We start from the raw sequence: 27,970 nt of genomic DNA, 5'->3' as shown, positions 1-27,970 counted from the left end.
ACTGAGAAATTGATGATCCCATGGGCGCTAGAACTTTAAGAACTTAGGTTGGGTTTAGAAAATCTAATAGTAGATAATTGAAGCAGCTATCGTTAGACGCAGCTGATAACTTGGTTTCTTTTCCGAATTTTTACAAACAGATTTTTTTTGTCAACAACAGAGGATCCTTCAACTTCAAAATTTTCTGACATCTTTGACAAAAAAAGTATTTTTCAGACTAGTTCAATTCTTTTTATAGGTTTGAGTGAGATTCAAAATGTTCTTCCAATATATTATTTCTGTGCACCACAATAATGCCCGTCCTCATTGCCAATAAGGGATAGAAGTGGCTCCCACAAACTATCGCTTCCATTGTTTTTTGAAAAAAAAAGGTAAACGAGCAAATATTACGTTAAGTAACTGATGTCAAAGCCGAAATGAACCGTGACTTCTTTGCCAATTGGATCACCCGTTTTCCAAGCAAATGAGAAGCAGTTCTTGAATTGGACGGTGACTAAGCTTCAGTATAATCATTAAACGGTCTATCTGTTAAATATTTTCTATCAATCTTGTTGAAAAAAATCCTTTACAATTATTCATCAACCCCATAAACTGCCCTAACCTCTAAAAAATTTTGACTACCAAAAGTAGGTTTGTCATCGAATGAAAACAGATTCTTTTGGTGAACGTTTCAAACAATCCTTCCGACAAAGTAGGACAACTACAAAACTGAATTCTAAGCCTGCTCAAGCTTCCTGTTGTCCATCTTCAAAGCAACTGTGTGATTGTTCTGCAGACAATTGACCTTTGATTCCAACTTTAGTGCAAAATGTTTACAACTGTCTTATGTTATTTTCAAAATTATTTGATTAAGTTAATCTAAGCGTAATTTTCTAACGTCCTACCTTAAATTTTCAAGTATTTTATTGGATTTACTGATTATTGAAAAATTATTTTTTAGCCAAAACACAACCGCGCGACAAAAGAATTTAGAAACTGTCATGTATATTATCATATAAAATTATCTCCACAACTAAAACTACAACGTTTAGAAAACCGGGATATGCTGAATTTTAGAAAATAATTTTAACAACAACAACATCAATATTTACAGTTTTTAGGACATGTAAAGCGAGTTTTCAGTAGTACTGAGGAGACCTTGATATTGCGTAATTATGAGAACCTTTACTTTGTAAAAGTGGGAAAAAGCACAGAAAAATTATATTTATTTTGAAGCCCAATTTTTAAAAAACTCTTTTTAAACTAGATCTAAAGCAAATCGTGTATTTTACTCATTCTGAAAAGTTATCTTCTTTACTAATTACATTTGAACGATTTTAAAATTGTGATATATACATATGTATATCACAATTTTAAAATCGTTCAAATGTAATTAGTTTACAAATTATATATATATATATATATATATATATATATATATATATATATATATATATATATATATATATATATATATATATATATATATATATATATATATATATAAATTATATACATCAGTGTGTGTGACAAAAGACCTTATATTCATACGCACATGAATTAATAAGCACTTATATTAATAAGCACTGTTCAAAAAATAACCCACAAACCAGGCTGCATCATTTAAATGTAAACTGACATAAATTCACTCTGCCAAACGTAATTAGCCCAAGCAGACCCTTGGCAGCTAAATGAATCATATTCTCAGGTAAGTATGATTTTTATGCGAAGCGACCTGTGATGATGAAACGAAAAAATTACAGTCTAAACTGCCTTGAAGGTGGACGAAACTAACGTACCGACACATTAGTAAATTTCTAAAACGCTTTTACCTCAGCAATCAGAAGCTCCTTCTTTTTCTCTATTTGATAAAGTAGCATCTAAAGGAGTAACTTCAATTGATCTGGGACCGACATATTTAGCCGGTCTCGGTAAAACCACATGCTCATCACTGAGTTGTGAAGATGAGTTAACATAATTGAGAAATTTTTCATTATTTATTGGGTATGAACTTAGATAAGTTGTTGTATTTTCTTGAGACGAATAAACTGCCATATCCTGTTTCATATCAGATTGGAAGTCATCATATGGCGAAACAAATTCAGTTATTGGCGGTTTTTCTAAAACTTCATCCTTCTCATCCGTAAACTGCACCCATTGTTGCGGACGCAACTTATAATCTTTATCCCCATGTATATAGTCATTTGTAGTTTTATCAACATTTTCGTCAAAGTTGCTTGCACTGTACATTGGATTTGTGTAACTGAGGGAATTCGGAGATGTTTCTGTCGAAAGAGAAACGTCGTGAGGGTAAATATCAGTATAAAGTTGGTTCCCAAACGACCAATGAACTCCAGTGCCCGGCTGACCAGGCCTAAATTAAAATTCAAGCACAACATAAAATGAATCGAATGAACAAGATATAACAGCTGAACAAAATCACGGAGTGTAACACAAAAATTGTTCATTCCAAGTTGTATTAAAATAACAATACTCACATCCATAAAGAAAGATAAATACGAAAAAAAGGAAAGATCTTCATTACCTTCTTTTGTAGCGTAAGAAAGCGAAAAGAAAAATCAAGATGGTGACCACAACAAACAGACAAACCAGCGCTGCAACTATTGGAGAATTACTTTTTTTTGAGCTCTGGTCGGTCTTCAAATAACTCAAATTGACAGCTTTCACTTGAAGATCCCTCTCCAATGATTCACTAAAACTGCTCAAACCTGCTTCGATACTTTCTTTTGTCATGACACCGTTCGTGTCACTCACTATTGCAAATACCATACTTAGACGATTGTTTAAGTATTCGAACTTAGAGATGTAAATGTTGTCTTCATTAAATTTCTCGAATAATGAACGTCGTCTGAAGAAAAGTATAAGGAAATAAAACAGCATTAATTTTATTTCCTTACTGATGATGCGTGAAAGAATGGCAAAAATGAGCCTCAAAGGAGTTACAAATTTACAAAAACAAAAAAACGGGTTGTACAAAAAATCATCCAAGAGAAAGGTTAAGAGAAATGCCATCAAACACTAATAAAAAAAAATTAGTAAGAATCAATCTACCGTCTTTTTTGAGCGTCATAAGCACATAGATTTTCCTCACTGGAACAATACCGTGAATAAGAATTTGCTAATGTCGTAATAATCAATTCTTTTGAAACCTACATTCAAAAGATTACAAGATAAACTTCACAAAATAGTATGAGCGAATTAAGAAATTAAGGATTCCACACACTTCATTTTATGTAAAAATGCATTTGGGTGAAAATTTGTGCAAGTAAAGTTACTTGTTATCATTTGTACGTTTTTATTATTGAAAAACACACACACACACAAAACACCTGAAAAAATACAACTTTTAAAAACAACATTAAGAAAACTTACTTCACTCGATGTCTCAAACAACACTGTGACCAACTGAGGTTCTGGAATAAGGATAAAAAGAGCAGAAAATATGTACAAAACTGAATTAAAGTTATCAACCCTAAAACCTTTTAAAACATAACATGAATTTGTAAATATTTGTAAAATCATACTAATAGATACTACTAATTATGGATATATACTAATAATAATGTTCTTAAATATAAAATATACTTAAATATACTAGTAATACAGTTCTTTGCACTAAAAACTATTACAATAGTAAGAAAAAATTTTACATACTCGTATTTAGCTGACATGTTGAACCAAACCAATCATCAACACATGAACATTTCGTTGTTTCATTCTTAACAAAACAGCTGCCACCATTTTTGCATAAATCAGCTGCGCATAGAGCTGAAAACAACTTTAGTGTTTTAAAAGCTATAAATTTTTGTTTCATTTAAAATTATAATTGCATTTTTATTTTAAAATTAGTGTTTTAAATGATGGTGCTGTTTAATTAAATGAACATTTATTGAAGTAATTTATGTTTTTATATTAAATTTATTTTAGTATTTATGGATGTGGTTTTATATTTAAGTTTCACATTTTTTTAACACTGAAAGCTCTTTATCTTCATGATATAATTACAGTTATACCTTCAGTTGGCTCAGTTGTAACAGTAGATAACGTGTTTAGTATACTATCTGAAAAAACCTTAGCTATGCTTAGTGAATTTGTTAAAGAATAACTCAATGTTTCTGTTGGCGCTAATGAGACCAAATTGATACTAGATGCTGGAAGTAATAAAGTTTTGTTATTAAAACTCTTTGATGAAAAAGAAATACTGCTTGAAGATGTTAGAATGGTGCTCAAAGATGTAATTGCCAACACTTTGGTTTGCATTGTTGTCGTTCTAAAACTATCTGTAGTTGAATAAAAAGTATCTTGATAAGATACCATTTCAGATCTACTAATTCCTGATGAAACCATAAAGGATGTAGTCATATTTGTAAACTTCTCTTTAAACAATGAACCTTGTGACAGAGTGAAACTATTTGTGTTAAATAAACCATTAGATTTCATAAATATTATAGATTGGGTAGGGACACCAAGAACAAACCGAGTTGATGCTATGTACACAAGAAAGAAAATTAAATACTATTTAACTTATGATGGTTAAAATACTTAATTAAAAAATAGTAACTACTATTGGTAATGATGACATTAAACCTATTTAAACTTAAAATGCTAAATGAGGGATTTTTACTTGGATCAAGGCATTCCATGGCACATCCCTGCAAGCAACATAGCTGTTTTCCTGGACATGTACTGTTGCTAATACATGAATTAGGCTTGAAAACACAAGTTCCAACACTCATTGTATATGGACACACTCCTAAATGAAAAAGTTATTAAATTTTGTTGTACAAAAGCACATTCTAAAAACATGGAAAGGTTTAGTGCATACAATCTATGCAACTTGAGTTTCTGCATTTTTCCTGTTTGCTAGTTTTTTCATCTCTACCTACCTATTTAACTAATTGTTTTTTAATGTCATACATCTATAATCTGGTACATCATTAATAACATACATCTATAATCTCATTTATCCATAAACAAGATTATCTTAATTGCAATATTTTACAGATTTCACTTTCAGGAGAATATAGTATCCTCTCTATTCAAATTATCAATAATCAAATTGTACTTTGACCAAACAAAAAAACAAAAAAAAGAGAAACTTACTAGATTTTTTTTGTTTTAACTAAAAATGAGATTGTATCTTTTATCTATGTGTCATAAGTTTTGTTCTCCTCCAATTTCCATCACTTTTTTGTTTGTGGGATTTTTTTTTTTCAAATTTAGCAGTCGATGCAAAGTTTACTGCATCAAAAAAACAACATTCCCTCATTAACACATTTCCTCATAACAGCTAGCCTTCTCATCTTTTAAAAATAATCCCGAGACAATATTCTTTTGAATACCAATATCTGATCTTTTCTGTACACTATATATCTTTCTTTAATATTGTTGTTTAGTAACCCTCTTCACTACTCTGCAAACTTTGCATTGCTACCAACAATTCAGGCTTATCTCTATAGATCAATGTGCACTAGTATGCATGCTTCCTTACTTTTGATACCCATAAAAATTTCAATCCTATATCTTACACACACACACAACTTAAAACACAATAGTTATTGTAAGTATACAGTTCTCATAAGCTTGAGTATAGACATTTATAAGTCAAGCTAATTATTACATTTCATAATAAAATTACCTCCACAAGTTGCCTGACATTCCATTTTTGTGTCAAATTTATTTCTATTTCCTTCACAACCTCCATATAAAAATTCCTCACATGACTTGGTCAAAGAGTTAAAGTACCACTTTGTAATAAAATTGAATGGCTGACAAGGTCCATGCTCACTACGTAATGCACAGACATCTGATGGCAGAAAAGCTATAAAAGTAAATAATGGAATTTCATGCCTTGGATACTGCATTAGGTTCTTTCTATCCTCTTTCACTGCAATAACAGTTTCTGCCATTTGATTTTTGGTTGATTGAAACTGTATGATTCACTGTAAACAGTGTTTTTATTGCTTTTTTATTGTTATTTTCTCAATAACCCTTGAAATTTTTATGTAATAGCCATAATTATTAAATTCTTTAATTTTTAAGTTTTAATTTAAAAAGTATTATGTTCCTTCATTTAATCTGATTCTTTACTAGCTTTTTAACTTTTTAATAATTTTTTAAATTTAAAAAAAAAAAAAAAAATTAACTATTAAATATATACAAAATATATCAAAATACAAACTGGAATTCATTTTATAGATTACTTATATATTGAAAAGTGATTAATCTATAAGAAGAGTGTCTGTTTAAAATTGTTTCATCTATAAATTGTTATGTCTATAAACAATTTAAAATCGACCAAGACTTGGTGAAAACCATAAGTTAGTGGATAGTTTTAATATTGAAAATTAAGAAAATACATATTGAGCATTTCTAAAAAGTAGTTTCATTAACTCATTCTCATATATAGATCAATCAGTAATTTAAATATTGTAAAATCAAAAGCTTATATCTGGTTGAAATATAGTTTCAGAAATCCTTTCAAAAATCAAAGCAATACTTGTTTTTGAAATGTTTTCACATTCTTTTCCGTCTTGCTTAAGTTTCATTCCATCAGGGCATCCACATTTGTGCCATTTTGAAGAGGAAAAACAAAGATGTGAGCAGCCACCATTATTCATTGTACATGGATGGTCTAAAACAGCATTGGAAGATAAAGTACCTTATTGAAATTTTTTAACGATAAAATGTTATATACCAGGTAAATTTTCCTAAAAACTTTATTTTTATTTACTTCAGAAAACAGGAAAATAATACAATCATGTAATACATACTATGTATCTTAAAGAGTATTGTTGATTTCTCAATTTTGATATAAACTTAAAGAGCTGATTTAATCTTATAAAATATATCTTTTGAGGTTTATTAAGCATTATGAAATACATTAAAAAAAAAAAGCCATCATAAACAATTACACTAAAAAAACTGTATTTTTTAGATTCAAAACCATACCATTTGTCAAAAGATAGGGGACGCATTTAAAACCACAAGATCTTTCACAGCATTTTGATGAACTGTTGCAATCTTCATCAGATGAACACGACTTAAGATCAGTTGAGCACTCTCCACCAATTCTGTATGGACAAAAGCCAGGTTTCACCACTAAATAAAAAATGAAATTACATTTTAATATTACAACTACATAAATTTTACTTACAACAACAAAAATTATCAGATTCCTCCCTGTCAACTACCAATATAATTGCATTTATTTTGACTAAAATTTTTCTTTAAAATCATATTTGTCATATTTAAAAGCAGTTGCTATAGATAATTTTTTTAAAAATATTCAGCATTTATGTATAGAATTGCTGTTTCAGATTTAAAAATGAGAAAAGCTCTTTCTAAGAGCTCAAATAAATGAGTCACTCTAATTCTAATTGAGTTAAAATTTCAAAATGTAGAACTTTTATTAGAATAAAAACTAGAGCTCCTTCCACCAAAAATAGTTAAAAAGACTTTAAAGAACAAAGCATTTAGCTAAAACAATCTACTGAAGGAACATTGTTGATTAAATGTATTTAATTCATGCGCAATCTTCAAATTTCTATATTCTATTAACAAAGAAGTTAAAAGACTAAGGGTTAAATCTATTAAAAAAGACCCATGATTGAATATATAAAAATCAAAAAAAGACCTATAAAACATTCATACATAAATGCATTACATATATATATATATATATATATATATATATATATATATATATATATATATATATATATATATATATATATATATATATAATCCTAGACTGTACATGAATTCAATATACTTAATCAACAAAGTTCCTTTGTGGTTTGTTTATATTTATATATGTATATGTTAGGGTGGTTCTGACTTTCATAAAAAAAAAAAAAAAAAAGATTCTTCTCTACTTTCCTCTTTAGTTTAAGTTTCAATAAGTCTAAAAGTATATATGCAAAGTTTTAGAACTTCTTCTTATCATTTACAGTTCGCTCTACAAGATTGTAAATTTGTATGATGTATTTTTAAAATTCTTTCTAAATAAAACTTTTATAATAATGTAACTCTTCAATACGAAGCTAAAACTAAAATTCTAAATAGCATTAAAACAGTAAAAAGTTAAAAAACATATCAAAAAAAGAAAAAAAAAAGCATTTATGAATAATAACATTATTTACAAAAGTTAAAAGTTGCTGAATGTTTTTTGACATATACAATTCTTTCTAGCATTCTGGAAACTTGCATCTAGGGTCATGCATTACTTGAAAGGGATATTGTTTTTGACTTTACCTCTTTGTAATTATAGAACTGTACTGTTCAATCCAAGCAACTCCCATTCTGTATTTTCACTTATAACTTTTAAATGATGAACAATTTCTAAAGACAGTTTTATAATCATTATTGAGCTCCCACATTTCCAGACAATTGAAAGCCAAGATTATTTGCAACATAATCTTCTATACTAATTGTGACAGATTTCTCAACATTTACCTACATCCTATTTGGAGAGTTATCTTGGCCTGGTCATTACATGAATGACCAGGCCAAGTTAACTCTCCGCTTTCACCATGGCTCATTTGAACTTTGCATTACTGCTGAATCAAAATATGTCAAAGCCATAAGTTCTTCACTGATAAACCCCAGATGGCCAGTAATTTTACTGCTGTCTGCTTTAGAAATGACAGGATTTCCTTTCTGATAGCAAACTAGAGTTTTTTAAATTTAGATCATTATTAGGTGCAGATACATGACAATGTTTTGATGAAGATACACAAACAAAATACAGGTCGAACAAAATCTCAGTTCCTCACATTTTGTTAAACTAAATTGTTCTTTTACTTCATCTATACTGTAGTCTAGACTCTAAGCTGCAACAGCTAATACATAAGTTGCTTTCCTGTCGCTTAACTTTATCCTGTCCAATGCTGCTGCCAGACTTATTGCTGTGATATTTTTTGTTGGCCTTGATTTTCTGTATGGCCTTGAACGCTTTTTCAAAATAGTTATTTCTGTTTCACTAGGCAAATTTTCACTTTAACTGCAAGAAGCTACACCTTCTTCATCACCACTCAATGTTTCAAAACAACCATCTCATTAATGGATTGTAACTATTGATCTTTTTTTTATTAATTTAAGTTTTTTAGTAGCCGTAACTTCTTTTGAAATAAAAGCTATATCAACTGGTCTCATGTAAACATGGCGGCGTTTCTCTCTTTGAGCAAGAAAAAAGCCTTTATCCTCTTAAGTTTTAATTATATTTAAGACATCCATATGGGAAATAAATTATCAGGGTCATTAAAAAACTTTGCCTATTCTTTGAATGAGTTTCAGTCTTTCTGTTAGCATTTTTCTTCAACTTAATTCACTATTCATGAAGTTTTTTCAATTTCATACAGCACAGTTTTCTGGTTGCTTTGGGATTTGAGCTTTATTCCAAAATGTTGCTACCTTTCGGACAACAGCAATTGCACTTTTCATGAATAGTCTTTTTCAAAGTCTTGTGGGTGTGAAAGAAACCATTTAAAATCTGTTTATTTGAAGGAAGCTTGCTTCCAGTTATCTCATCTTCTTCAGAACCTATTAACTAAATTGAAGTTTTACTTCTGTTTTTTATTGAACATTCAGCCCTATTTCTAAATTTTATTCTAAAATGTTAAAGGTTTGAAACTTAAAAAAATAATTATTTTATTCAAAGATGTCCGCCAAATAGTAAACACTGCAGTCTACACGAAGAAAATTATGTAACTGAGATTAATAAATATTAGTTATCGGCTCATAGTAAAAGCTATGAAATCTACAACTTTATTGAGCTACCTCTAACTATTGCCCAAATGAGCTCTTATTTGCACAGAATTATTTTTATATGTATTAGAATAAGATACTAATTGAAAATAATCATATTTTAAAATTTTAATTTTTTAGAAACACTCAAATGTGTGTATGCATATATATATATATATATATATATATATATATATATATATATATATATATATATATATATATATATATATATATATATATATATATATAAATATACTGTCAGAAACAGCCATTTTTGTTTATTGATAGATTGACTAAAATTTACCAGTTTAATTTACTGAATTTTCAAAAGTTTTGAAAATATCACATAAATCATAATTAAAAAAGAACCTTTGTTAATATCAATAACCTGCTATAAGAAAAATGTTTGAAAAAGCTACGTATTTATTTCATCATTATGATTTCAATGGAAGGATTTTGCATGCAAGTTGAGAATAAGATTCTTGCCCTATTTTAGTTAAAGTTTTGTAAAAAAGATAAAGTGAAAGTCTTGAATATTTACCCCAAATATTTATTGTTTTGTGGCCCTTACTTCTAGTAAAATAAAGAGCCATGATGACAGCTTATAGTGTTGAGTGTAGAATTTCAATTATCAATTGTGGCCAGCGGTGTATGCTACAAACTGACATTGTAAATAAGCAATAGCAAAAGAATGCATATTGTATATTACATTATATGAATGTTGTAAATAGTGCTATTCTATAATGTATTACATTATATATGTAATATATGTATAATATTCAATATAATATTAATTACTTAATTTTAAAGCTATTAGTAACAATGTTAATAAAATCAAGTTTGGCTAGGAATTAGGTTTAACATTTAATGAAACATTCACTTATGTTAATAAGCAGAATAAATAAGCAGCTAGTTAACAGAAATAGATGTATCGTTAAAAAGTCCAAAACACAAAAGAGCTCAAAGTAATTTCACTGCATTTACATAAAATTTCCTAAATAAATCTGAAGTTTTACTTACAATTTAAGTAAAATGGAGCTCCAAATTTATTTAGCAAAATTAGTTTAAAATTTTCATTTTTTCAAAAACAATTTAATAATAATACTGAAACTGAGCGCCTTAAACCACATTTCAAACTTTTTAAAAAAGTATTTTTTTTTACTAAAAAAATTAGAATTGAATTTCTAACAAAACTTGTTGAGACTGCTTAAAGTGCTTGCTAAGAATCTGATGGAAAAGGTCTTAAACCCATGCATACAGGTTGTAGCAGTATTTAACATTTTTATAAAGAGAGATTTGCCAATAATGGACTAGTAACATCCAATTATTAAAAAATTTGGGCATAATCCATATTTGGAGACAGTCCATAATGGGTGACTCTCCCCTATATAAAAGTGACTTAACAACTACCTTCTATTACACAATAAAATGATTAAGCAAAACTTTTCAAAAGATTGACTAATTATTTTTCAATGCTATACTTAAAATTAATGCAGATGTTAAGTTGACTTCTACAATACACAACAACAATAACAACAAAACTCAGCAAACTAATAGTACTTCATTCTAACCTTGTGTACACTCACGGACAATGAACTCAAGGAATGGTCTTTGAGGGCGACAGCCATATATATTTGCATAACCACGTTGTGCACATGTCTTCCAATCAGTACAAAGACATTTAAAATTTGCTCCAAAAGCATCTGAACAGTTACTGCAAGAATATCCATAATTTGTTTCTTTATAACCAACTGGACAAGGGTCTGGAACATTGAATGATTTCATACTTGTACTGCTGCAAAAAGAATCCATGAAGCAATTGGCATATTGAGTATTCTTTGTATTAGTATTGAAGGAAAATGTGTAAACTCTCCTTAAGTCTACAAGAAACAGAAAAAAATATTTACCAAACACTGATTGTAATATCAACTTTTGGCTTTATTTCTATAAACCATGCATAAAGCATAAGTATTTTGCTTAATCCTAAGTCAAATACAATCTTATAGGATTTTGCAAGGCTTACTAATTGAGAAAACTGAATGCTTTCAGAAATACTTTTTCAAATACTTTTTCCAAATAAAGAGACTGGGTTTTCAAAAATTTCAAACTAAATATGTAGTTCATCACTTACATGAAAAACAATATTCACTACATAAAAAATAATTACAAATCTACAAATAAAATTGTGATTAATATTTAACAGACTTAAAAAATACTTTTTTCAAAAAGTTAACAGCAATAAAGGAAATCTTTCACTGCAATATAGAAAAGTACCTTCATGGAACATATCTCCTGTTACAAATATTCCTCTAGGTTCATTTAGACCACCTGTGACATACTCAATATTATCACCGCTACGCTTATCAGCAACAAAAATTGCTTGCCTTTTTAAATCTGTCCAGAAAATATTTTCTTGATGGATAGTTAAATCAAAAGGGTCTAAAACTTGACCAAGGTCAGTAACCAACCAAAAGGATGACCTAAAGTAGTATGTTTTTTGAATGATATTTCGTCTTTGAAGGAAATTAAAGTCACTTGATTCAATAAGATGTCTTTCTTGATCACACCAATACAAACGTTTCTCAATGCTATCTATGGCTAATCCTGTTGCTTTCAATGGAACCATTACAGAACCGGGTAAAGTTAGAAGACCACTACCATCAGAATTTATTCTTCCTATAATTTGAGAACCAACATCAGAGTAAAAAACGTAGCCATCATAATACTCAATATCTTGTGGATCCTTCAAGTTTAAAAGGAGAGATTTCTCTTTTTTGCCATCCATATCAGAGACAACTAAACTATAGTTATTTGCTCCCACTTTTTCAAAGAAAAACATTAACCTGCTAACTTTATCAATAGCAAGACCAGTTGAAGCATGATCTTGGTGATTGATTACAATCTCTTCTTCACTTTCATTGATTTTCATTCTGTAAGTCTAAAACAACAATAAAAAAATGTTAATCCACACTTGCTTTATCAGAAGAAAAAAAACAAAAATAAAACAACTATGTTTTTATATTTATAACTTACAATACTTAAATAAACTTGTATACTTTTTGTGTTTGAGTATCTGTCCAGTAAATTTTGCCTGCTACCTCATCATAATCAATTGCCACAGGATAGCCTAACATTTCACTCACAACTGGAATTACCAGAGGTTTGATTGTAAAACCATCTTGATTAATATATTTTACTAAGTGATATAATGATTTCTCTCCACTGTCAGCAAAGAAAATTTCAAAATGTTTTTCTGCATCAATGCAAGTTAAGTTATCAGAAGAAAGCATCATGCCAGTTGGGCATCCACAAGAAAAATCAATCAGTGACAAAGTGAAGCAGAGATGAGAACAGTTACTTAGATTGGATGAACATGGAGATTGAACTATACAAGAAATAACATGAAACTTTTATTTTAATCAATTAAATAATAAAGCTAATTTAGGGATTGAGTTTTACTACTAATTCATGAAAACTACTTTAAAACCTTCAACTAAAAAAGATAAATTTGTGAATGTAATGATAGAATTAAATAAGCTATAAAAAAGATTTCTCTAAAATAGCTTTAAATAATGAAAAAGTTCAAAAATAAAAAGATTTTTAAATGCTTGTAGAGTATAAGAAAATAAAAAATTCACATAATTTTATAAAGTAATTTATAATTTACTTTATGAAATTATGTGAATTTTTAAATTTTTCTAATTTTTAAACACATTTAAAAGGCTTTAAAGTTCTAAACTCATTGAAATGCTTTTCAAAAGTTACAAGTAAAAATAGTCTTACAAATATTGTTTTATTAAAGAACAAATGGAACAAAAGAAAACCTTGACCCATATTTTTATAAAGTACTAACTAAAGAACTTAAAGCTAGTTTAAAACGATTTTTTCCAATTAAGGTCATTTTATATAAGAAAAAAAATTTATAAAAATGAATTTTTCTTATTAAGTATACCTTCAAGATAACAAAAAAAAAACACTTAAGTTTGACATTTACCATCTTTCATCTTGAACCTCCTTTTTTTTTGTACATAGATATTTTAAAGAACATCAAAAAGATTTAGAAAAAAAAAAAAAAAAAAAAAACGTGAAAAATTCTTTTCTTAAACTCTACAACAGGTTTATACAAGTTTTTACATTAGATTGAAAAGAGCAACAGACAAGAATAAAAAGTACAAACTTTCACTCTGTTCTGTAAATATTCTCAATTGCCCAATATTTCGAGAGGGGTTTATTTTCAATGTGCTATTTAGTTGAAAAATCTTTTCAGATTGAGTAATGGAATCAAGTACTGAATGGAGCAAATAAATTGAGTCATCTGTCCAATCAGAAACATACATTTTTCCTTCAAAAAATGCTAGGCTGAATGGATGTGGAAATGCTTCATAATTCAATTTGAGCGTTGTTTTTTTATTGCTACCATTTACATTAATAGATCCTAATACATCTAAATATGCATCAACCCAATAGAGAATATTATTGTTAAAATCAATAGCAAGATCATTTGGCCAAACAATACCACTGGATACTAATGCAATACGATTTGTTCCAGAAAGGCTTGCTCTTTCAATCTTTGCAAGAACACCCCAATCAGTCCAAAATAAATATCTGTAAAATATGAAGTTTATTTTGAAATTGTGTGAAAAAAATTCACTTTTACAAAAAAAATATTTAAAACTAATTTTGTTAAAGGTTTTTAATATTTAGCACTTTTTAATAAATAACTAATAAAAAGTTCTTAACATTGACTAATTTTTACTGACCCATATGCAGGATGTACAACTATTCCTCTTGGTTCTGCATCTCCTTTCAATTTAAACAAAACCTTGCGGTATTGACCTTCAGTTGTTGATGTTTCTATGAGTTTCATTAAGCTATCAACCCAATACAAAACATTTGAAGTCCAATCCACAGCAAGACCAATAGGGTACCCTATAGCATAATGAAATAGTTTTTTTTCACTGCTTTTGTTCAGTGATAGTTGAATAATTTCATTCTTCATTAGATTTCCCCAATACAAATACCCATTTTTGAGGTCAAGCTCCAAAGCACGTATTTGTGTATCTTTTGAAGGTATTGTGACAAACTCTGGTGTGTTAGTAACTAAGTAACTTGTCTGGTTTAATGACATTCTCATAACACACTCAACTGTTGCCACATACAAGCAAGGCTTATTGCAGCTCTGTGCTAACAAACCTAAAAAATTGCAAATACAATTTCTTTTAAATCTAGAATGTGTTTTTTTAACAACATTTTAAGTTAAAACTTAAACTGTATTAAGAAATGCATACATGTAAGATATTATATAATACAGAATTGCACAGTCTTATGAAATGCATAGATATGAAATGCATAGAGATAAGATAGCAATTGAAAAATGTTTTTCAAGTGCTATCTTATCTATTCAATTGAAAAAAAATATCTTTCTTACATTTTCAATTAAAAAAAAAGAAAGAATAAATTTTAATCATTATATTTGAACTTAAATTTTAAGGAATTTTTGCCATGTTTATTTCCATAAGAAAAATAATGATCAAATAAAAAAAAAAAAGATCAAAAATTGAGGAAACAATAAAAATTAGTATTAAATTGATTCTTTGACCAAAATGATTTAATCACAGCTTTATATTTTAACTGTATTGAAATTAAATGTTACTGTATTGAAACTTTAATGAAGAAATAGTTTTAAAAAACAAATTAAACTTTTAGCTAACATAAATATTTTTAATTCACTAGCCTTTTTGTCTTCAGAAATTTTAAAACCATTAAATGTCTCATTTAAAATAAGTCCTAGTAAAAAAAAGTTGTTTAAATAAAAAAACCAGAGTTAAAAAGAAATTTTAGAAAAGACTTTTGCTAGTTAAAAATAAATGATTTTTTCAAGTCTTTCAATACCAATATCAGTGTATGATTTTCTTGTTTTTCCGGTCAAGCAAAATGTTATATTCCAAAAAGATTCAAATGTCTGCATCCTAAAAAGTTACTTTTGTCCAGTTGTTAAAAAGATATGAAAGAGAAAGTTTAAAAAATTTTTATTAGGAGATTATTATAAAGCACAAATTGGCATCAAAACTTGAAAGAAGAAGAACTTTGATGAATTTGATGAAAAGCAATGTTTTTTGATTTAACAGAGCACAATTATATGCTCCTTCACCCCCCCCCCCCCCCCATTAAAAAAAAAAAAAAATAAATGTATCAAAGAACAAAAAGTGTCCCTAGAACCCTATTACTATCTTCTTGTATTTTGGAGAAGATTATTCATATTACAAAGATAACACTGTAAAGAAAGATTTCCACCCCCTTGTATGCATTAAACTAATTGAAAATCAATTCAGGTCAGTAAAAAAAGTTTATATCTTGAACTAAGACTGTTACTGTTTTCTCTAATGGACTTAATGTCAAAGAGCTTAAAACTATTTTTTCTGGAAATAAATTTTTCCCCCTTGTAGAAATGGTTCAGATGCAACATTAGCTATGAGAACTTATAAACTTACATGCAACATTAGCTATGAGAATGATTTTTGCTGCAAAATAATATTCTTTGCCATTCCTTACAAAAAAAAACTCATGGAATGGTATTGGTAGTACTACAATTGACAGCTCATTTTTACTTGCATAGACCTAATTTAAAGTAGCTTCTATTACTTAAACAGACAATAATGAAAAAATAGAGACACTTATGGGGTAGTTACTCCCTTGTTTAATTATCTGTACATACATTCCATATCTTGAGCAATAGTTTCTGGATTTTGGTATCTTCAAAGGTGTAAGAACTTTTTACTTTTTAATCTTATCTTCTGAATCAACTTTTTTAGAGGCTTTAAGACTTATGCAACAACAATTAAAATCTAGGAAGCTAAACTTTTTGTGGATATAATAATTAGTTTTAATTTTACATTTCTAGACCTAACACCTTTTTCATTTCAGAACATAAACAGTTTTTTTTTTTTCAAAATAATACAAAGTTTCTTGTTACTTGGTACAAAGTAATACAAATTTACTGGGTACCAGGAATACACTCCTGTAATACTAGAAGTGTACTTGACTTTTCTTACTTCATATTAGAGAAGGTAAGTTTCTCACAAAACATTTTTTATTAAGAAACACTTTTAAATAACTTTTATATCTGCAACAGACACTTATATTCACAGCAATTTACAAACATTTATCTTCGTTTTCATTGGACAAAAGTTTCATCTTTCGGGTCCAACCGTTTCGAAACTGTCTATGTTCGTAAAATAGCTTTGCTCAAACATAAAACGAAAGTAGTTTGAAATAATCAAAAGTTGACATTTTTGAGATTTTGAATTTTTAATACTCATAAAATGAAATCCAATAAAAATACGCAGTTGAATATTGTAAAACTTCCGTTTGGTTAGAATTAACCAAAAAATAAACCATGCATTAAATCTCACAACTGTTTGAATAGAATAACATTTCCTTTAAAGAAGAAACATATTTCTTACCTGATTTCTTACACTATTGCAAATGAAAAGAAAAAATCAGTTTGTTTATAAATACAGAGTAATTGAAATATCACGATAATGTAAATATTCCATAACCCACTTTTTATTTTTACAGCAACACCCGCGGCTGCAGACAATTTAAAAATGTGTAGGAACTCTTTTAAGTACTTTTACAGCTGCTGACAAAGTAAACATGAAAACATGTGTGCCATCCTACAGGTACCAACGTTCTTTTTTAGTCCTTAAATAGTAAAACGCTTTATTGAAGTATTCCAATTTTGTTTTACAGCATAGTTAAAGCTTTATCTACAATTATGGTTTGCAAAGGAGGAAAGCAAGTTATTAAAGTAACAGGTGAATGATGCTTGTCACTGTATGGTTTGCGATAAATACAATTGGAAACTATGTGCACCATTTACAAATTTTCCAATAAAAGTAATTGTAAAAGCTGATTGATGAGGACACCAAACATCTTTTACGCATCGGAGTACCCTGACTAACTAATCGGCAAATACGAGTGGCGAAGGAATGAAGAAAAGCCCTAAATACAACTTTTCCTGTTTTTTCATATGAAGAAACTAAACTGAATTTCGTTTTAACAATTTACTTCCCTTTTTAAGGAATTTTCTTTTATTTTGTTTTAACTTTTCAAAAACATGGATCAGTCGAAAGAATTTCACGAAAGTTACTTTAATCTCCAATGAGAAAGAGTTCGTATAGAACGCATATATAAAATATATATTGCATACATAAAATATATATTGCATATATAAAATATATATTGCATGTATAAAATATATATTGCATATATAAAATATATATATTGCATATATAAAATATATATTGCATATATAAAATATATATTGCATATATAAAATATATATTGCATATAGATTACTGATATTACATACAGATTAGATGCGGGACCCAGAAAAGGCCTTACAAACTAAACTCTTTTTAGCTAAAGAAATTCAAATTTACGAATAAATACAACCACAATAGCGAGTTTTAGATTCTTTCTTATAATTATCAAAACACAATATAATCAAACCATAGTCGTCCGCATGATTTTTCCGATTTCTATCATACAATTTTTTTTGTTTTGTGTGAAGAAAATTACGCTAACTAGATTTTGCAAATCAAAATAAAAAAGTTGGCGCGTACAAACCTTTTGTGAAATCAAGAATAGCTAATCCTGTACTTTCCAAGTAAACCTATTTTACCAGACCAAGAACGCTGTAACTTTTACGCAAAACCATTTTGCAAAAATGGAATTGAGTGGCTTAACAACTCCTGCTCCAAATACTCATAAAAAAAAAAAAAAAAAAAAAATCTCAACTAAAGCAAGTTGTTCCAAATGTTCAAAATCTTTTCATAAAGTATTCAGTGGAGATTTAGATAAAAATGAAATTAAAAGTGACACGGATACTGCTGATAAGAATGAGTTATCTTCAAATCCAGAACCAATAACATCTTCCTTTGACATAGGATTCCAAAACATTTTGGGCTGAATACAAAAATATTGATAAGATAATGATAACTTAAGGATAATTCTCATTAGCGATGTAATGTATGGAAAATTCATAAAACTGGATAATTTCATCACTTTTTTTAAATGATTTGTAATACTGATTTTCAAAATACTCAACTGCACAAGTGTAAATACTCCATTAATCAAACGTTTACGTAATCCAACAGTATCAAAACTTACCCAGATTTCATTAAGAAATACCTCATAATAGTACTTAACAGAAATAAATTTATTTAGAAATAATTAAATTCTATTGAGTACAAATCATGAGGTGTTTCATAATCTCAAATTTCTTCATCAGACGCAGAAACATTAAAATTAGCAGGAGTTGAAATTGTAACAAGAAAATCTTGTAACAAATCAACTTACAGTATGCAGTTGTTTTTTTAAAAATCTCTATCGATATAAATTTAAACATTAGCAAGTCTCCATAATCAATCATCTTCTTCTTGGGGAGAGAGCAGAGATTTTCCTTTTGTAATTTAAAATATATAGCTCCATTTATAGCTAAAAAGTCAATAGGCTTTCGGTTGTAATTTGTTTTTGAACTACTCTTACTGCCCATCCATTTGATATGAGGTGTATTCGTACAAAGTTCATTGATAATAGTTTGTTGCGTTTTTATTCTTTATGAATTGGCCCTTTTTGGGCTTGAGGATTTAAGTTAAAGAGATGTTCTTTAAATATCTCTGGAACACATTGCCTTTAGTCTTCAAAACCTTTGTGCAAACTGTTTTTTCTTTTCCTGGCCAGTTGGAAGTTGCGCCTCTTGCAATATTTGTTTACAACAGAAGACACATCTGAGACATATAAAATGTTAGACGGATCCTTTGATGTTTTGTTTAAAATTACCAAGACATCTCACTTCCAAAAGCAGCAGAAAAATAATATCCAATCAAAGTTTTTTCAAGGTTTCAACTAAGGGTAAACTTTAATATTGTTAATCTCGAAAGAAAAAAAAATTATTTGTTACACAAAAATATCATCCTAAAATAACTATTAATATCCAAAAATAAATAAAAACAAACAAACAAAAAAAAGAAATCCCGCCAAAAAGAAATAATATTTAATGGATAAAGCTTTATGTATGTATGTATGTATGTATGTATGTATGTATGTATGTATGTATGTATGTATGTATGTATGTATGTATGTATGTATGTATGTATGTATGTATGTATGTATGTATGTATGTATGTATGTATGTATGTATGTATGTATGTATGTATGTATATATAAATATATATATATATATACATATATATATATATATATATATATATATATATATATATATATATATATATATATATATATGTATATATATATATGTATATATATATATATATATATATATATATATATATATATATATATATATATATATATATATATATATATATATAAGTTTTATTAAGTTAAAAAAAATGCTTTTCTAATTATTCTATGTGTAAAAAATCTTTAAGAATAATGTCAATAATAATTAATTTATTTTTGCTAATCTATTTTATTATTTTAGCCGTTATTTTGTATTTAATTTTCCTGTTAAACAAAAAGAAAAAGATAAAAAAAAACTATAAAATGTTTAATATAAATGTAAATAAATATAAATAAATTTCAGTAACTTTTTTGAATGACTTTTTTTATTATATCTTTTTTATTAAAAATATAATTTATTATATTTTTCCCGTATATTTTTCCTGTATATTAATACTCCTTATTAGGATGACATTTGCGGTTGCGACTTTTCTTTCGAGATTTACGACGCTTAAGTTAACCTGTATGTTAATTAAATAGTCACTGTTAACCCTAGCGTTGTTTATTTGATAATTATACCAATTCAGACCTCTTGTGGGTTGTTAACAATTGTTTAGATTTTTTCTCATTTTGTAAAAGAATTTTTTAAAACGAACGTTCATCTCCTTCATGTCTTCAACTTCTATAAAGGGAATCAATATCTCAATAATCAGCTTTTATAAATTACGAAAAATCAAATATATTGCAGATAGCGGAGACATGTCTAATATAATTATCTTAATTTTTATATAAAGTACGATTTAGTTTTGTTTCGCAAATGCATACATGCGCATGACGCTCCGGCATATTTTCACAAATATACTTTTTCAGGGATCTTTGGTATTGAAATTGCAATGAGCTACGTAACAACGATAATTAGAAATTCTACATGTAGCCATAGGCGCCGAGTTCTCGGGGGCAACAGGGGCAGTGGCCCCCCTAGAAATTTATACTAATAATATATTATCACATATTATCATGAGGGCGAGAATATCTATTCGCCCCCGTAATTATCCGTGATTATATACTATTAGTATAAATTTCTGGGGGGCCACTGCCCCTGTTGCCCCCGTGAACTCGGCGCCTATGCATGTAGCAATCATCTGTGAGACAAGAAACTATACGCGAAAGAGATTATTCAAATGACAATAAATAAATTAACACAGATTTCATAAATTTACTTTACTGGCGTGACTTTCACAGCTCAGAAAGTTTGTTCGTTTGAACAGATTACCCAGTGAACATTGAGGCGTCATGAAAAGGTCTATATTGCACAAATACCTCCACAAAGAAATTATTTAAAAAACTTTTATAGTTAATTTTTAAAATTATTTAGTATTTTCCATAAAATAAATTTATTTTAATCTAAAATTAAATTTATCTATTTTAATCTGAAATTAAATTTATTTAAAATCAAATTTATTTTAGTTTTAACATTGAATTTATTTTAATTTGAAATTAAAACTTTTACAGCATAAAGTTTTAAAGTTTTTTTTTCTTTTCAACGCAAAAAAAAAGTCTTACACAGAAAAATTGCGACTTAAAAAGTGATTGAATAAATTTTTTTCTAAGTAATTTTGATAAAGTTTAAAAAAACATCAAAATCTCATGAGATTTTTCCTAATTATTGAAACAGTTGCAAAGTTTTTGAAGCCCAAGCAAAAAAAAAAAAAAAAAAAAAAAAAAAAAAAAAAACCTAACTTCGCATCAAAATCATAAGTTAGAACAGAACTTAAGAGTTAGCTTTTACTGATCATTTTGAAATCTGCAGATGAAAATTAAAAGAAATAGCAAAAGCATTTTGTCATAAATTTAGAAAAAGAAAGTTTATCATTTTTAGAGGCACGTGAAAATTTAGTTATTTCAAAGAGTATAAGATTGCTAAACCGTAACTATTCCTTACCTTGAAAGTGACTCCAAATGACAAAAAAAGAAATCTTTATTTTCATGATGACAATTTCTTTCTATTATTACTAAATAATAAAATTTCAGCTCAAACGTTGCCTCATTTTAAATCTAGTTCACATTGGACTATGGAGTCTATCTAACAGTAAAAACATTTTCTAACCTGAAGCTTTATTTTGGACAATCTAACTCAAATAGTATATCTGACTCAAATAGTAACAGTAAAAATAAAATATAAAAAAACACCCCGCACTCAAAACGAAAAGAAAAAAGTTTCACCTAAATAAATAAAAAAACAAAGCGTTTCTAATACCACTTTTTACACACACAAAAAAAAACAAAACAAAAAAGAAAAACAAACAAAAAAACTGACACTTTTACAAACAACAAAACCTCGAAAATATTTTATCCAGCTTTAAAGAATTTGTTTTTTAACCATTATCTTTTTTTTTACTTAATACGTATCAGAAAGAATTCGTTTTCATAGACTTTATTATTTTCTCCGATTGGATAAATTAATTATTTAAGAGCAATATCTTTTCAATGAATTCAATCTTAAGTATTAATGAGATCCGTGCTGACGGATGTAAACATATTTTTCAGATTTAAAACGACCTTTGCATAATACATTCCAGCAAGTTTAATATCATACTGTTCAACACGGTTTATAATGCACTCTCATCACGGTCTTGTTAGTAAATTTCAGCACGGAATTGATACGGGTTTACGGTATTGATATATACTCAGCTTTTGGACGGTTTTAAGTTTCACGTGTTTCATTCAAAGTAAAGATTTAAAAAAATGAGGTTTTTTTTTTAATTTATCTGCTAATCATTAATTTCCACACATTTCTTCTCAATATTAAAACACGCTTATTTCCAAAAAAATACCAGAAATGAATCGTTTAAGTAAAATATTGCTGAGCCAACTTAAAAAACACTCAATATTTTATTTACTGAACAAATATTCAAAAGACACTCTCCGAAATATACGTCTATAGTATTTAAACTTTTTAACACGTTTTCTGATTTTTTAGGAATATTTTAAAATTCTGATCTTTCTGTAAAATACAAATAGTTTTCAAATCGGCGGATTAAAAGTGAATTAAACCTATTAATAGGCCTTATTTTAAAACGCTTTTAAGGTGGTACCAGGGTAAAGGCAACTTTTTAACAAAAAATTGAAAACTATCAATAGACTTTAGCTTTTTCTTATTAATAATCAAAAAAAAAATTGAAACAGTACCAAAAAAATTTTTTTTTGTGATGACGCCATTAGTTATGCGCATAATTAGTGTTATTTTACCCCCAAAACTACCTATTCTTTCATCTAATATAACTAACTCAAAAAGTGTCAAAACTGTTTGAAATTAATAAAAAAAATAAAGTTAATGTTAGACTTTTATAAACATTGTAGTTATCCATGGCTATAAAAAATCTTAATCTACCAAACTTTCCACCATTTTCATGTAGCGAAGATGCGAGTAAATTGTTTTCTAGCTGGAAACGCTACATTAAACGATTTGAGTTACTTTGCAGTTCACTAATAATTACAGATAACAAGCAAAAACTTTCGCTACTTCTCACTTTAATTGGGGATAACACTTACGAAATTTATGAAAACATTATACCACAAGATACGCTAATCACATACCAGCAAGCTGTTGATGCTTTCAATGAACATTTTAAACCTCAAGTTAACTCGAGCTATGAAATTTTTATATTTCGCAAAATGGTTCAACGTACAAACGAGACCACTCAGCAATTTTTCGTTCGATTACACGAACAAGCCCTTAAATGCGAGTTTGCTGATAAAGATAAAGAAATTAAACAACAAATTGAGCTTTGTACAAACATTTCAAAACTACTGAAATACAGCTTCCAGAACCCTAACAAAACTCTACAAGAGTTGTTAACTATGGCAAAAACATTCGAATTGATGGACAGTCAAATAGAAGAACTCGAGAAAGAAACGATAAAACAAAAAGAAGTAAATACAGTAAAGAAAACAAGTTTTCCTCCAACCAATAAAGTAATGTTCAAAACACCACGTGAGATAGAAAAGAGATCGCAGAAAAGAATTTGTTTTCGATGCGGGAACGAATTTCTACACACTAATATATGTCTAGCTTTGGGGAAAACATGCTATTCCTGCGGGAAAATCGGGCATTTCGCAACAGTCTGTAAAAGTAAAAAACAAATCGAACAAAATACAACAATACAGCGAGGTAAAAACCAAAGAAATGAACAAATTTATACGAAACCACTAAATATAATTTATAAAGATGTCAACGAATCCGAAAACAATTATTCAGAGCTTAACCAAGGAAATTTGTACTCAGTGAACAATAAAAAAATTAATGATGCAGTCGAAAGCTTCGAGGTTACAATTAACATAGAAAATATACCAATAACCGTTCTAATAGATACCGGAACTTCTATAAATATCCTAAACTTTGAAACATTTGAAAAGATAAACAGTTTCCTTAAAAGACCACTTCGCCTACATAAATCTAAAACTCAGATTATTACTTACGGAGATAGCAATCCAAAACTAAAAATAGAAGGACAGATCAACGTACTTATAGAAAGTCAAACAAAACTCTTTCCGACTATATTCCACGTGATCAAAACGCGCCACAAAAACCTATTATCTGGAAACGACACTAAACTATTAGGTTTAATACAATTAAATAAAGCTCTCGCACATACTGACGTCAATGAAAAACCTTTAAACAAAAACCAAGGAGAACAAAAGACAGGACCAAATAATTGCGGCGACAGAAATCAACAAATTTGCTATTCCATGGAGAATATTAACAAACTAAACAGTGCTCTCCTTCTTAACGCTCCAAAACGATTACAACCACTTATAAACTCATACAAAGATTCCGTTTTTAGCGGAAAAATAGGAAAGCTTTCTAACTACCAAGTAAAGTTGAAAATTAATGAAAGTATAGCACCACTCGCACAAAGAGAAAGAAGAATCCCTTTCGCACTTAGAGAAAAAGTTAAATATGAACTTACAAAGCTTGAAACAGAAGGAATAATTGAAACGGTAACGGACGAAGGGACACCCTGGATAAGTCCAATGGTAATCGTTCCAAAAAATGACGGCAACATACGGATTTGCGTAGACATGCGAGCCGCTAACAAAGCTATTGGAAGAACGCGTTTTCCAACTCCAACCCTAGACGATGTTATTGTAAAATTAAAAGACTCAGCCGTCTTTTTAAAACTAGATCTAAAGAAGGCATTTCACCAGCTCGAACTTGCGCCGGAATCGAGATCAATAACTACTTTTCAATCCGAAACTCAAATTAAGCGTTTTACAAGACTTAATTTTGGAGTAAACTCTGCACAGGAGGAATTACAAAACGCTTTACGAGAAGTTTTAAAAGATATTGAAGGAACCTTGAACATTGCCGACGATGTTTTAATATTCGCTTCGAATACAAAACAGCATGATTTAATATTACACAAAACATTAGAAAGATTTAAAGAGAGAGGTTTAACCTTAAATTTTGAAAAGTGCATATTTGGAAAAGAAAAAGTTAAATTTTTTGGATTTGTATTTTCAAAGAAAGGAATGCAACCAGACCCAGAAAAACTTCAGAATATCAAGAACATGCCTATACCAGAAAACACTAAAGCTCTTCAACGCTTTCTCGGACTCATGAACTATTTCAAACGTTTTATTTTGCACTACAAGTACTATTACTTACCCTTTGCGTAACCTTCTTCATAAAGATTCATTATGGAACTGGAACTTTGAGTGCCAGCAAGCATTTGATAAACTAAAAAACGCTATGACATCAGACTCGTGCGTTGGATACTTCGATTCCAACAAAGAGACTACAGTCTTCACTGACGCAAGTCTTGTAGGGATATCAGCAGTTATTGTACAAAACACACCCAACAAACAAGACTTTAAACTCATATCCTATAATTCAAAAGCGCTATCGCCTGTACAACAGCGCTCCTCTACTATTGAAAGAGAATGTTTAGCTATAGTATACGCCTGCGAGCACAACAAAACATACTTGTTTGGACACCCCTTTAAAATATACAGCGATCACGAAGCTATTGTAAAAACTTTAAACAACCCAAATGCTACAGTATTACTTGGCATTGAGCGTATAACCTTACGATTACAAGGGTATTCTTTTGATCTACACTACATCCAGGGAAAAAATAATATATCTGATTATCCTAGTCGACACCCTGTAGATCCTTGTGACAACAAAGGGTTAGAGAAGTATGTCAACTTTACTGCTGAACACGCATGTCCAAAAGCCCTTTCACTACTAGATATTCAAAGGGAAACCAAAGCCGATCCTATTCTACAAATACTTACTGACTTAGTTGCCACTAATACCTGGCATAAATTGTTACATCCGAAAATGTCCTCCGGAAATAAAAAAAAATTTCAAAAAGAATGACTTGTTTACCATAATATTCGCCAAGAACTTACAGTAAATCAAACTTCAGACATTATCCTAAAAGCAAATCGAATTGTGATTCCACGTTCACTAGAAATTACGATTATACAACTCGCGCATGATAGTCACATGGGACTAGAGAAGACTAAATCACTACTTAGACAAAAAGTTTACTTTCCAGGCCTAGACACTAAAGTAGAACAGTATATCAAACAATGTGCAATTTGTCAAGCACTTGGCAAACAAAATCCACCAGCCGAACTATTAATCACACCAACACCATGGGAAGTTTGGGACACGGTAATATAGATTACCTTGGTCCTTTACCAAACAGATTTTATTTGGTAGTCCTCGTAGATCAAACATCAAAATTTCCGGTTGTCGATATTATACATAATACATCTGCTGACCTCCTTATTGATTTTCTACAGAAAACAATCGCAGTATACGGAATACCGAAAACAATTGTTAGCGATAATGGACCACCTTTTACTTCATTCAAAAAAAAAACATTTTTAAACAAACTGAATATTCAACATAAACGAATCACGCCGCTTTGACCGCAAGCAAACTCACAAGCCGAATCTTTCATGAAACCACTGATTAAAACAATACGAGCGGCGCATATCGAACGAAGAGACTGGAAAAAGCAGTTGTACAACTTCCTGTTCTCCTACCGTACCACACCCCATTGCACAACCCGAATACCACCATCCACACTTATGTTCAATCGTGTTACAGGTTTTACAATACCCTCATTTCAGACAAGGGTCGATGCAAATATCAATGATCAAGCCAAGAAGAGACAAGAAAATGCTAAGTTATACAGAAAAAAATACCATGATCTAAAATACCATGCAAAAAATCCAAACTTAGATATCGGTGATACAGTACTGATAAAACAAAAAATAGGTAACAAAACTATGGCACCGTTTGAGTTTAAACCCTACACAATTACGGCAAAGAGCGGTACAATGATTACAGCCAAATCCCCCGTTGATAACTCGCAAAAAACTCGGAATGCTTCACACACGAAGAAAGTACCAATGAATATACAGTTCAATCCGATACCAATTAAAGAAGAGGGTGATGAGGAATACTCCATAACGATTTGATGTCTACAGAAAAGGAAAGTACACTAACAATGCCGACACAACTAAGAAGCCATTTTCAAGAACCGAATCCGAAGACATACCCAAACAGAGAAAGACGTCCTATAGAATTATGGAGAAAGTACTAATACATACAAGAAAACAAACAATAAAACATTTCATTTACAGTAAAAGGGGAAGATGTGAGAATGTACTCTGAGATGGAGAGTTTAAGACATATTTTATCGTATTGTAATTTAGAATTCATTGTATAGAAATAAGAGATAAGAACAGGTTGTGGTACTTCTTCAAAAGTACTTTCCTTATTTTATTTTATATATCCTTCTCTCATCCGGATCCTTTTTAATTATGTGAAAAATCAAAAAAAAAAATTAGATAAAAAGCTTAAACGAGTCCAAAGTTATCATGTTTTAAAGATTTTTATTCGAAGCAAAACTTTATTCTGAGAAAACGACGAATATATAAAACAAAA

At 29.0% G+C, this 27,970-nt stretch overlaps 2 protein-coding genes across 8 annotated transcripts; one reads left to right on the top strand and one right to left on the bottom strand.

The window, feature by feature from the left end:
- Positions 1-1,526: 1,526 nt before the first annotated feature.
- On the bottom strand, positions 1,527-23,745 carry LOC145202247 (uncharacterized). Of its 7 annotated transcripts, XM_090081075.1 has the most exons (18): positions 22,109-22,171; positions 21,944-22,013; positions 14,511-14,943; positions 13,928-14,355; positions 12,807-13,135; positions 12,025-12,688; positions 11,322-11,630; positions 6,952-7,101; positions 6,500-6,634; positions 5,639-5,821; positions 4,625-4,753; positions 4,014-4,487; positions 3,655-3,768; positions 3,373-3,413; positions 3,052-3,149; positions 2,525-2,848; positions 1,812-2,353; positions 1,527-1,714 (listed from the first exon to the last, which is right to left on the bottom strand). In XM_090081075.1, the coding sequence occupies exons 2-17, from the start codon at positions 21,987-21,989 to the stop codon at positions 1,813-1,815; spliced, it is 4,398 nt and encodes a 1,465-aa protein (XP_089937201.1). In that variant the 5' UTR covers positions 21,990-22,013; positions 22,109-22,171; the 3' UTR covers positions 1,527-1,714; position 1,812. The 7 variants fall into 7 exon arrangements, with proteins under 7 accessions (XP_089937201.1, XP_089937202.1, XP_089937200.1 ...); XM_090081076.1 differs by lacking the exons at positions 21,944-22,013; positions 22,109-22,171 and adding an exon at positions 23,599-23,745; XM_090081074.1 differs by lacking the exon at positions 22,109-22,171 and having other exon boundaries at positions 21,944-22,097.
- Positions 23,368-27,770, top strand: LOC149891362 (uncharacterized). The gene has a single exon (XM_090082086.1). The coding sequence runs from the start codon at positions 23,368-23,370 to the stop codon at positions 25,678-25,680; it is 2,313 nt and encodes a 770-aa protein (XP_089938212.1). The 3' UTR covers positions 25,681-27,770.
- The last annotated feature ends 200 nt before the right edge of the window (positions 27,771-27,970 follow it).

This window comes from Hydra viridissima, unplaced genomic scaffold (genome assembly GCF_058129835.1).
Source record: "Hydra viridissima isolate aposymbiotic clone 2 unplaced genomic scaffold, HvirCarnegie_v1 scaffold_3, whole genome shotgun sequence".
Taxonomy (NCBI): domain Eukaryota; kingdom Metazoa; phylum Cnidaria; class Hydrozoa; order Anthoathecata; family Hydridae; genus Hydra; species Hydra viridissima.
The sequence above is the reverse complement of the archived record's forward strand: the minus strand, read 5'-3'. Positions and strand labels throughout refer to the sequence as shown.